The sequence below is a fragment of the Excalfactoria chinensis genome, chromosome 3 (assembly GCF_039878825.1).
Source record: "Excalfactoria chinensis isolate bCotChi1 chromosome 3, bCotChi1.hap2, whole genome shotgun sequence".
NCBI lineage: Eukaryota > Metazoa > Chordata > Aves > Galliformes > Phasianidae > Excalfactoria > Excalfactoria chinensis.
In genome coordinates this window covers 5,614,298-5,627,421 of record NC_092827.1, presented here as the reverse complement: position 1 = coordinate 5,627,421, position 13,124 = coordinate 5,614,298, and the positions used below count along the sequence as shown (strand labels likewise).

Here is a 13,124-nt window from a genome sequence, read left to right as displayed (position 1 = left end):
CCAAGGGCAGACTATGCCTGACCCACCTGGTGGCCTTCTGTGATGGAGTGATGGCACTGGTGGACAAAAGAAGGGCAACTGCTGTTGTCTGCCTGGACTCGTGTGAAGCCTTGGACATGGCCCCCAACCACATCCTAACTCTACACTGAAGAGATGTGGGTTTGAAGGCTGGGCTATTCTGTGGATAAAGAATTGGTTGGATGGTCACAGTCAGAGGGTTGTAGTTAATGGTTCTATGTCCAGATGGAGGCAGTGATGAGTTGAGTCCCCCAGGGGTTGCTCATCTTGGGTCTGGTGCACTCCAACAGCTTTATCAGTGACAAGGACAGTAGGATGAATTGTACCCTAGGTGAGTCTGTTGATGGCACCAAGCTGAGTGGTTAACATGAGAGAAAGGGGAGATGCCATCCAGAAGGACATGGACAGGCTTGAAAAGTGGGCACATATGAACCTGATGAGGTCTAACAAGGCCAAGCGATGTTGCACTTGGGCCAGGGCAACCCCAGATTTGAGTACAGACTGGGAGAACTCATTGAGAGCAGCTCTGTGGAGAAGGACTTGGGGGTCCTGGTGGATGAAAAACTGGGTATGAGCCAGCAATGTGCATCTGCAGCCTGGAAGGCCAACAGCAACCTGGGCTGCATCCACAGAGGGGTGGGAGCGGGGCAAGGAGGGGACTGTGTCTCTCTACCTTGCCTTCACGAAGCCCCACCTACAGTACTACGTCCAGGACTGAGGCCCCCAGTAAAGATAAATAGATGCACAGATAGAAAATAATGGAAGATATTGGTCCTCTTTTAAAAAATCCCCCTTCCATATTCATTTTACAGGGAACTACTAAGTCTGTAGTGGTATTTTATGCATCACTGAACTTTTTAGTCCACTCAGAACACTTTGTTGCTTAAGAACCAACCAGTCAGAAAAGAAAAAAAGCCACAGTAAATCATCAGAAAGGTTCAGATGTTTCTAGAGACAGAACAAGAAATATTGATTTAGGTTACAGGAACACAGACGCTTGTTACATTTGTTACTGTTCACTGAAATCCCCTGATTTTCCCCATTTTGTCCTTGATTTCTACCTTCTGCCTTTGCTTCACCTGCAGGTAATCTTTTGTCTTCTGACTGAATCCCCCTTTGATTTGGATTCTGACTATACCAAACCCCTCTTACCTTTTATTCCTTTAGCTCACGTTCCCCCATATCTTTATATTTGTTCTACTTAATCTTCCTACAAACACAGTGTATGTACATAAGAACATCTTTTAAAAACGTTTCTTCCATTTCAGCTGCTGCTGTAATTTCCTACCAAGACAAGCTAACTCTTGTTTCTGAGCAATAAAACAGCATTTTCTGTTGCTAAAACTCCTTTCCTTCTACAGATTCCTCAGCAAATTGCCTTTAAGTATCAAAGTCTTTTTTAGACGATAGTTTAACTACTGCCTGGTACTAAGCCCCAGCTTTCTAAATTAAAGTCATACCGTAACGATTCTTCCTCATGGAGATAATTACTAATTATAATCCAGTCATCATCTGATCTTCTCTTTGAAAAAGTAAAAAATCAAGACTTAAATCTTTTGCCAGAAATTAAGTTTTTACATCTAGAATTGTCTTGTTACTTTAGATGTGATTATCATACAGCCCTTTTCTTTTAAAGAAATACTGTGCTTAAAGATGCTGCTTAGATACAGACCCTTCTTCAGAACAGCATTCATGCCAATTGGTTTACCTTTCTGAGGAGGAAAGGAGTTGCAAGCTTTAAGACTTCTTAAGCTAGAATAGAAGGAAAATAATAGTAGCATAAAATAATATATAAAAAAAGTAGAACTGTGGTGAAGGGGGGAAGAAAACAATGTGTTAGGGCCTTGAAAAGGACTGTACTGTGTGCTTTAAACACCAGTGAATACGACAGCCACTGAAAAAGGAATAACATTATGAATAAGTAAAAATAAAGTAATCTACCTATTTACACACTTTGACTATTTGAAAGCCTTTAACAGTCCTACTGTGCAGTTCTGTTACAAAAACAACTTTAGCTTTCATCAGTACAGAAGAGGCTGACGAAGACAAAGAAAGGCAAGTTACCCAAGAGGAATGCTCCTTCATCTGGTGCTGGTTGCTGTGAGGCCCACTGGCATGGCCACGCCAAAAGCAGTTTTGGCAAAGCTGGTAGTTGTGGCACTGTTGACACCGGTACCGGAACCCCATCATGCTCTCACACCGGCAATAGGAACACTCCACAGGATGGAAGACTTGGTGAAGATGGGGGAGGGAAACAAACAAAAGTGAAAAGTAATAAGCAAAACCTTAAGAAAACTGCAATCGTTACATTTCATGAAGGCTTCCAAAAAAAATCCCAAATGAACTACAACCCAGGTTTTTAACCACTAAAAGAAATTATTACTCCAGCCACACCAGGGCTTCTGAGTCCAGAAGAGATTATTTAGGAAGAACTAATATGTTCTAACATAACTACATATGTTAGCTGATGATAACATATCAGCACCATCCAACAAGTTCAATATTTCTTCTCCAGCTTCTTCCCTCTTTGGATTTCCTCAGAACCAGAAAGCTCAATGCAAATTCAACAATGGAACATGAGGGGACAGGGAAAGCAATAGCATCGCATTCATATAATCATAGAATCACTGAAGCTTGAAATAACAAAGGTCATCGAGTCCAACCCCAACCCATTCCCACCACATCCCTAGATAGAAGGATAGAATCACCAACATTAAGAAAGACCTCTAAAAAAGGTTCACAAAGGTTGATTTCTGCCTCAAGGACCTGAGTCAGCCAAGAGCTTCCCCCCCAAATTCAGAGCACTGTATTTCTGCTCTAAAGCCCTTTACTAGAGGACACTTCCCATAGACCAGGGGTTTGCCCAGCTTGACAGTGCAGAAACTCCATGCAAAGAGTGGATGGGTGTGCCCAAGTCATTGAAAACATCAGGGTAATAACTACAGGGAAGACCACTTGAGCATCAACCTGGACAGCAATATCATAAGCCAAGAATCAGGTGGATGATGCTCTTATTGCTACACAGGAACACCACATAAAAAAGTGATACATAGAAGACAGTCAACTTCAATGATACAAATGCCCATTGGAAATGGAAGCTGCTGTAGAGGAACTGCTGACCACATCTTTATCCTAAAGGTAGAGAAAGCAATGAAAAGAAAGTTCTACATTCATTTCAAATATAAGAAAAGAACTGGTTGGAAAAGTAATAAATAAGATGACAAGCAACCTTCAGTTAACACAGCAACAAAGTAATTTTCTGAATCTTAGGAAGCACAGAACAAGATTTCAGTGACTTCAGTAAATTCATATGAGAATTAGTGAGTATAATACAAGAAGACACAATTTAACAGGAAAAGTAAGTTCAGAGAATTGACAGTTCCTTAAAGAAACAATGCTAAAGAAACAAGTATAAATATCTCTGGGCAGAAGAAGAAGCAGACTGTTGTAAAAAGAGCAGCTTGACTAAAACGATGAGCTCAATAACTTAAAATTCAAAATGAAGCCTATAGAAGACGGTTAAAAGAATAATGCAGCATCCCAGGACAAAGACAGAAACAAAACAGTGAGAGAAAATTAGCAAGCAAATTTAAAAGAGATACCACAAAACTTGTAATTATTTCTGATCCTTAAGAGAAGATGAAATTATACATATGTAGCTACAGCCTTTCCCATGTTATCTTAACTTCTAGAGTACTTGAACAAATACTACAGCAATTTAAGCACCTGAAGAACACAAACAACATTTCCCAACTCAACTTTGTGTCTTTCCATGCCAGGCTAATTGATCTTGAACATAGAAAGAGAACATTAAATGTCACCAATTTCCTATTTTACTTCAGTAATTCTTCCAAAACTGGCGTGCCGTGGTATCTGTCTAACAGAGGGAAATACTCAGGAGATTAAAGGGCTGTAACTGTAATGTGAATCTCATTGGAAAAGACCAGAAAAGTATCCAAACAGAATGATCTAATGAGAAGGGCTCCAAAGGGCTTTATTCCAGGTCAAGTGCTGCTCGCTGTTTTCATAAAAATATTGAAAAACTGACAAAATGCCCAATTTGGGGCATCACATTTCAACGAACAAGGAGGCAGCTTAGCTAAGAGGTGACTGTGAGAAGGCACCAAACACGCAAGAGATACTTACAGAAATACCAATGCATTCTGCAGAGCCAGCAGCCAAAACCCAGGGAGCTGAGGATTTAAACTGCAGTAAGAAAAATCTATGCTAGAATATTAGGGAAAACTTTCTCACCCTAAGAATAATTAACACTGATCTCAGCCCAGCTTCTCATCCTCACCAACGCTGAAACCTTTGGACTGAACATTTTAAGCAGCTGCAGGGCAGATCTCCTGAGAACTTTTACATACATCCAAGTTTGCTTCTGGAAAAGGAAATGGATGATGTAATGTGTTCCCACGGCTTTTTGGTATCCACCTCCAAGAACCCTTTTGTCCATGGAGAGCTTCTGTCTCCTGCTGGGATCAAGCATGGGGTCACTGCCTTAATGCGGAGTTCTGAACTGAAGAATCAAAAACTTGAAGCTGATGAACTTGACTTAAAGAAAGCAGTAACAGCATTCTAATGAACTGAACACCAGATAATGTAACAGTGGTAACAGGGTTCTGAGCATACTGCAAAAGCAAGCTCGAAAAATGATGAGGAAAAAGACTGAAACAGTCATTATCAGAGGTTATGAGGTCCTCCTTACCTGGTTACCGCCGTGTGCTACAACAAAATCAGATACAGATGCTTTTTTTTCAACTTGTTGGAATACATCAATGTGCCAATAAAATATGGCGTTGCAGACTTTAGTTGTCTCCTGTTCAGACTGCCTCCCATGCTTCTACCCACGCTAATCCATTCAGGACTGAGGCTGCCATGAAGAGGTCCTCCAAGAATGTTTCTAATACCGCCAACATGCCTGACTCCACATCATGCTTGAACCACACGGACCTCATCCCATCTCATTCTTCCTTTCCTTTCTGCTTCTGAAACATTCACTGGTGTCATTGCTTATGCTTTATTTTCCCTGCCTCGGTGATCTGAACAAGTTCTTGCTATTGACACTTCCTCTTAGGAAGGTGTCCCTTTACTAAAAGCTTCCAGTCACGTACAGGAGTGGGAGTTCTAAGCTTCTTTCTACTTTTCACTGCTTCCAAGACTTCAGTCATTCCCTTTCCTGGTTGTCAGTGCTTCAAAAATTCAAGACTCCTCCTGGGTCCTTTTTGACAGAGACAACCTGTTCCTTCCTTCCTGCACTGGACCTGATGATCTCAGATGTCTTTTCCAACCTAAAGGATACTGTGATTCCTGCCAGCAGACGCTTTAAGACATCACAAAACTCACCTCACCCGTTCCCAGCCGTGTCCTCTTCTTCCAACTCTGCCAGCCTCCAAAATTCTTCTAGTTAACTCTCAGCAGCAGACTATTTCGGCCATCAGTGTACAAAACTGCCATCATCAATCGTCCAGTCATTATTCAAATCTCTCTTTTTACTCACATTTCTCCTCTGATCTGGACACGTTAAATTCTTCCAAGTGGAAATGTGACGTGACCGTTCTCCTCCTCCTTTTCTTCCCTCCTCTGTCTCAAAGATCCCTCTCATTTGCTCTCTTCTACAAAACTGTAATTTATTCAAAGATCTTTCCCCCCCATTTCAGTGGTCTGCTTTTCTGACTCTCCAATATCAAAATACATATAAAAGCGGTGATGCAGTGGTACAGCTGCCCAGAGAGGTGGTGGGGCCACGGTCCCTAGAGTTGTTCCAGAACCACGAAGATGAGGCATTGAGGGCCATGGTCAGAGGACATGCTGGGACGGGTTTGGGTTGGGCTTGGTTATCTTAAAAGTCTTCTCAATGGTTGGAATATATTGAATTAGGTTTTCGGATTATAAGGACACAAAAATTTGTCCATATTTTCTTCTCTAACTCCTGAAGAAGAGGACGTAAGTCCCTCTGCCTCATTACCACAGAAGCCATTCCTGTCAAAATCCCTCATTACTGTTTCTCACCCAAATGGTAAATGTTTCTCCACCATCAGCCTTTGAGCTGCAACCCCCAAATCTCTGCCTTGAAATCTCCATTTGCTGCCCTCTTTCTGTGCATCCATCTTTCATCTTACGCCTTCTCTGCTGATGCCAAAGCAACAGCTCTGTCTGAACAATGCGTTTCCCACTGGGACATATGACAAGGGCCTCCAAAATACAGCAGCAATATACACGTTAGATTACTTGAAATGAAATAATGAGGAAAAGTTTTAGAGTAATTGTGGATCTGCATTTTGGATATACTATTTCAAAATACTGTTAATGTAAAGATACATGAGACAGGTAAGATATATGCAGACTGGAGACTGGTCTGGAACTGAGAAGCATAGGAAGGTTGTCTACATAGAGATGACAGAGTATTTCCATGGGAAGGATCTCCAGAACAAAACACAGACAGAAATAGGTAGGAGAAAAGAACAGAGCCTTTATAAAAGTGCGTAGGAGTAATCGAGAGGGATGTGAAAAAAAACAAAAACTAGCAGCTAAAGGAAAATGAAAATATGAGAACTTTAAAATACAAGAAAAGAAATCAAAGAGGAGATAATGAAAGTAGAAAGCTAAAGCAGGATGCAGATGAAGCAATATTTTTGTGTAAGAGCGTTGCAGGGAAGACGTGGAAAAACATATTGTTCAAAAACTCTGGCAAAGACAGAATTAGTGTTGGAAGAGAAACGCTTTGAAGAACTTGCCATGACTATAAATACAAACCTTTATTTAAACATCTGTCTTTATACCACTCTTTTTCATCTGGTACTAATAGCTACATCTGTAAGCTGACATACTGCTACATGACTGTGCTTTGTCCCTGTGGACCCAGGCCAGGAATACTGATGTGCACATCCAGAAGATCTAAATTCTACTACTCCAAGGCAAAATACTTACCAACAATGATGTTCGCTATGAGATAAAAATGTAATCGTCTGCTCAATTAAGCCATACATACCACAAAAATCCTACTGCTAACAAACTCATGCAAAATTAGCACAGAAATAATGCCCAGTATATAATGCGTGTGTCAAACTCCAGGTTCCAACTCTAGAGTTTTTCATTTTTCCATGGAAACTATTCTAATGAGCAGAAAGAGGAGTCATGAAGTCTTCCAGCAGATTAACATCCTCAGCCCAGCCCAATGGAGAGAGGTCTGCTCAAACGGCTGTTCAACACAGGAACCCAAACTTATCTATTGATTAAACAAGGAACCTGACCTCCTGATTCAATGAAGTTGTGAATATGCCCAAATGGGTTCTGTATTCTTCTGCTGGAACTCAGTTTTCCTGTAGAAAGCACTACTAAGCATTAAAAATGTAATTTCTGGCAACTACAATGATGAATTCCTGTGATATATTAGATGTATAAAAAGCACCAAAACAGAACTTGGATCATCTTCCGAGATAAGTTCTGACAAGTTACCGGGCATGCACAGACATATCCTGAGCAATATGGATGGAAGAAGAGGAAAGGCTTGTAAAGAGGGGACAATGCACTGGCAGAATCTAGGGGCAGGAGGGAAGGTGTTGGTTGGTCGGGGTTCACTCGATTGGTTTGTCTTCCTCCTCTCCTGAGTTTTACAAAACTCTAGCAAAAACGAGATGGGAAAAACCTGTGAAATTAAAGTCTGAGTGTGAGCTATGAAAGGAATGATCAAAATTCTCAAGCTTTGCCAAACTTTTACATAAAGCTTTCTCTTCGGATCTGCTTTCCACCTGACCCTGCAGATCAGATGGGCTCCTTGCACGGGATCAGCAGCTTCAGATGGACTGCGGCAGTCTGGCACGTGCCATGCAGCAGGCTATGAAGGGTGGCCTTCTGCAGAAACCTACATTCCACGGGAAAGCTTGGGGACCAGCAAGAGGGAAGGCTGAAAAGCATTACGGCATTTTTATCCAGGAAAGAAATGATGGGTTTTAAACCTCCTGGAATATTACTTCTTTCTGAAATGTGCTTCCGTATGCTCATCACTGGTACATGTTAAGTGACATTATGCCTCTCAGAGGAGGATCAGACCAAAATGAAAGCATGGAGTTGCCACTGGAACTCCTTTGCCACTGTTAGGATATTTCTGTGCGGTTTTGTGGGACATCTGTGAGCTTATGAAAAGCTTTCTTAATGGAAATGAGAATTCCCAGGAGCCTGGGGGGAGCACAGAGGCAAGTATGGCATATTTCTCCAGGAAATCACCTTCTTCCTTTCAAAATACATGGAGAACAAAAAGGAGAAAAATGGCATAAGCACTGCAGTTCTGTGGGTTTTCGAGCTTTTTATTGTTTTTATCTGTTTATTTCCAAAGGCAAGTTGAAAATGGATTCCACTGCCAGGTTCTATCCTTTCTTGTTCGGAATAAGGCGATTTACTACAGGCAAGGCTGCTTAGCAGTTGCTAAACATGAATTGGGTCACTTCAGGAAAAGAGCAAGTAGCAATTCTCAATCCCTTACAGAAGTTATTGCACTGATTTTGAGCTTCTGGGAAAGCCTAAGATTGATTTGCCACACAAAGCAGCCACAACCCAACCAAAGAATGACCCAACATTACAAAAAAATGCAATGGGTTATTCTTTAAATGGGAACTCCTAAAGACAAATGGCACTGTCCTTATCCACACATACACTTGTTTTTCTGACTCACTGTACAGTCCTTACAAAGTCCTTAGCAAATGAGCTAGCAAAGTATTTCTACCAGTGACAACTTGATGGCAAAGGGCACTGTTCAGGACATCACCATTCTGGCTAACTAGTAATTTCTTCCAAGTAGTTTCAAGAAAAAAGCCCAGACTACTGGATTATCCCCAGATCTTTCCACCATTTCCCTTGTAGTTGGACCAGACGGTCGGTGAAAGTCCCTTCCAACTGAACTATTCCACTATGCTTCAACATTTTACCCTGAGCTCTGTGAAATTCTACCCTGACCTATAATTCATATTAATTTTTTACTGCTTGTTCCCTTACTGTACTTGTTCTGATCTGCATGCTTTACTTGGAGTAAAAGCTTATAAATATAAGAGGATAAATGAAAAAGAGCAAACAGTGTCTGTTGCCATTTCAACCTGTTACATAAGGGTGGGAAACAGATTGGCAGTACCACAGTCTAACACTTCAATTACATCAACCTTCTCAGCTCTTTCAGAAGTTTTCCCCTTCGGATCTGTTTCCATGACATTAATCCCCCCAAAAAGATAAATCACTTTTTTTCTTTCTCTTTTCAATTGTACACATAATTGTCAGAAAACATTTGTAAACATACAGAGCAATTGGAAAATCAACCAGCTCTTCTGTTGCAATAAACAAGGAAAAGCCCACTGAGCATTGCAGCTCTGCTCTTATTCAGAACTGCACCAGTGCAGATTAAAATCACAACCAGATATGCTTTGCAAGAGGCTCAAGAAAAGACAATAAAATAAATGCCACAAAAGAACATATTGAAATCACAGCAACACTGAACCACTTCACAGACATCAGGAAGCAGAGAAGGGAATAAATCCTGAACACTCAGCTAGAGACACACAGAATGCTGGAGCTTTAAAGCTGTGCCTGGGCAATGATAAGAGGGAACTTATCTATGTCTTAAAAGCAAGAAATCTACACCCTGAGATGCTTATAAACATACTAAGCTGAAGAAGAGATAACATCTGGTAGGGCAGAGGTGTTGAAGAATGATAAGAGGATTTTACTGTGTGTTGAAGGAAACAAAAGATGACATTTAGTTTTTCCATCTCTTATTGCTCCTTGAATACATTTATTAGCAGTAAAAAAGGGAATTTTAGAAGAGGTCTGGAAGTGAGAGGAACTCAACATTCATAGTGAGTGAATGAAGTGACCAGATGGAGCCAGACTCGATGGATCCTTATGGGTCATGATATTCTGCGATTCTATGACTCATGTGTTCAAATGCTGCTCAAGACAGACATTTAATCTGTACCAACATCTTTGGAAGTTCACACTTGAAAGCATATGTTAAAGCATCATTCAAGTGAAGATTTACTTTAAAAAGTTTCAGAATAAATGGGAGCGCTGAGAGAATGCCATTTTTCTACTTTATTTTTTGTCTTTCACCGCTAACGATGCTAGAACCTTAACTTAAATACTAATAACAAGCTGACGTTGTTGTTGGTTCCATCAGTCATCCATTTTCCTCCTAGAAATGCTGAGCATGTGTCACTCCAACAGAATCCTAAGGCTTAAGTGCTCTGAGACCTGAACAGTTACAGTGGGAACACACTGACTGAGAAAGGACAGCACACCAACGTACCGATCAACGTACAGCCCTGCTCTGACAGATGTTCTGTACAAAATATTCCATTTACCGTTTTCAACATGGGCAAGTCTGTGCATGAGAGGCAGCCACACAAGGCACTGAGGAGGTGGATCAGCCATCAATGTGTCTAAAAACATGTTTAGCGTGATCTTTTTCTGCAAAGGAAAAAGAAACACAACTTAAGAAAATCATCCATTTTCATTTCAAAATCTCACCATCAAAAATAACTGCAGCTTTAATGTTTCTCTACTGCTCTGCTTCCATCCACCAATATTATAGCAAATGCTATAAAGGCAAAAGCGACATTTTGCTCAGGGAGCTTCAATCTACACTGAGCTAACAGCAGCACCCACAAAGAGGTTATCAGTACAGACACAGCATCACTGCACAGAAACTAAAGATACACGGATGAGCAGAAAAACACGGAGGACAAGTCAGTCTGGATTAACTCCCAAATTGTAGCTCAATGAGGGATACAACAGATGTGAGGAGATCATTTAACAACATAGGAAAAGGTGTTTCAACCATACGGGCAGCACTGAAAAAAAGGAGACATTTAAGAAAAATAGAAGGTAATTATAACCAATATTCATACAGTATCCACACAGTAAGTTACTTCAAACAAATACAAAACAGGAGGCAAGTGGAGAATCATGCTAAGGCTTAGAAAATGTATTAACACTGGGGATGAAACTGGAATGAAATAATTAGAAGGAACGATTTAAGAGCAGTATTTTCATGTTTTAAGAGCAGTATTTTCTAAGGTTTCAGATTCAAGTGAGCAAGAGAAAATTTCTGCTGCAAATACAAACAGATGGAGACAATTGGTAACAAATTTGAGTGTTGCCAGCCAGTTGAGAGTGTTATGGATATAACATGAGAATACATTGGCCTTTGCATGCAGGCAGCTGGAGGATTAGGAATGCCTCCTAAGCAAATGACCATTGTTTCCTCACCTTACCCCTGTGGTGCTGCTACCCCAAATAACATCCAAAGGGCAGGGCAAGCAGAGCTGGAGGAAAAGCCAGGCTGGGATCCCCAAAGCTCTGCCCCACCAACCTGCCTCCTCCTCGCTGTGGAGGTGAAGAAACCCAGCACCTTTCAACAAATCCACATCTCAGTGCCACCAAGAAGCCCACTACCAGCGCTGAAGGAAGCTTTCTGATAGGAGATATCCCATCCCTCAAGGTGCTCAAAGCCAGGTTGGATGACCCTGGACTGATTTCATGGTTTGCAACCTTACCGATGGCAGGGGGTTGGAACTGGATTGGCTTTAAGGTCTCTTCCCACCCAAACCATTCCATGATTCTATTCTATGAACTGTTCACAGCATGCAGAGCCTGAAAACCCAACGCCCTGTTCACACAACAAGGAACCATAAAAACAAGAAGTCATAGAACCATTCAGGTTGGAAAAGACACCTAAGATCACCCAGTCTAACCCCAACCCACCCCCCCCATGTCCACTGACCACATCCCTCAGTGCCACATCCCCACGGTTCTGGAACAGCTCCAGGGATGGCGACTCCACCACTTTCCTGGAGAACCACAGTGCTCATGGTGTTGAATGCCATCACTGCCCAACATGCAAGCAGCGCATAAGACATCCTAACAGCCTTAACTAATTGTTCACTTGTATGGGTAGAGTTGGTGCTCAATGCCAGGTTGAATGGAGCTTTGGGCAACCTGATCTGATGGGTGGCAACCAGCCTATGGCAGGTGTTGAAACTGGCTTAAGGGACCCTTCCAACCCAACCCATTTTATGATTCAATGATTCCATGACTGTATAGCATTACACACAAACTCCTCTAAGACTCCCAGTTTTGTCTGACTCCCATCTCTCACCCTGTCTCATGCATGGCAGCACATGAAACATTTTCTGGCTGTAATTCTTTGCCAGAGCTGAAGAAGGGCATGCAGCACCTGGGCCATACCAAGATGGCCTAGGGGCACTTTGGTTTTGATACAGCATTTCCAATATAGAAAATAACAGAATCCTCATGGAGTGGTTGGGTTGGCAGGGTCTTTAAAGAACCACAGAATGCTTGGATTGGAAAGGACCTTAAAATTCAGAGACACAGAATGATAGAATGGCTTGGGTTGGAAGGGTCCTGAAAGCCCCCTCAGCACCAACCCCTGCCATGGGATGGTTACCACCCACCAGATCAGGCTGCCCAGGGCCTCATCCAGCCTGGCCTTGAGCAAATCCAGAGATAAAGCATCCAAAATGCATGCCAACATTTTGGGTCACTGCAACCCAACTAAGCTCACAGATGAGTTTGGGGGTTATTGCAACAGCAGGAGAACACAACAGAATAGTTTCACTTGAACAGGACCTGCTGTGTCCTACCGTCATGTTACTTCGGGGCTGACTCCAAATATCACTAAGAGTGCTCCCCAGGTGCCTTTAATATGACCTGTAGGTCTCACATGGGTAGCAGACAGCTGAAGGCCATATGAACTTGCAACAAGAGAATTCATTGTGGCCATAAGGATTATGAGGAGGAGCGAAAACCAGACAGAGTTGAGTACCAATGTACGCCCTAAGGTCAGATGTATGTTACTTTTTGTTAAAGTCAGAAACCTTGTATCTCAGAGCAGCCCTAAGTTCTTCCTCCTCCTGTGGGTTGCTCCAGGTCATACATAAATGTTTCCTGGTGACAAAGATCTCTGTGCACAACACGCACAACTCACATTAGAAGTCAAATGTAATACAGCAGCTTTTATGCTGGAAATGTTTCCCTCAAGCAAATTAAACCTTCCAGGCCCTGTTGGAGCAATGTGACTTCGCAGCAGTGCACCAGAG

The 13,124-nt window shown here is 41.9% G+C and overlaps 1 protein-coding gene across 18 annotated transcripts in view; it reads right to left on the bottom strand.

Annotated features, from left to right (window-relative positions):
- Positions 1 to 13,124, bottom strand: part of DTNB (dystrobrevin beta) — a 135,178-nt gene that overhangs the window by 92,894 nt on the left and 29,160 nt on the right. For all 18 annotated transcript variants that reach the window (XR_011902996.1, XR_011902997.1, XM_072330818.1 and 15 more), the window contains exons 8-9: positions 10,368 to 10,473; positions 2,083 to 2,249 (exon numbers count right to left, since the gene is read on the bottom strand). Coding sequence is in view for 16 of the 18 variants with exons in the window: in XM_072330818.1 (XP_072186919.1) it covers positions 2,083 to 2,249; positions 10,368 to 10,473 (273 nt within the window). In the remaining 2 variants the exon portion in view is untranslated. The remainder of the gene's footprint in view (positions 1 to 2,082; positions 2,250 to 10,367; positions 10,474 to 13,124) is intronic.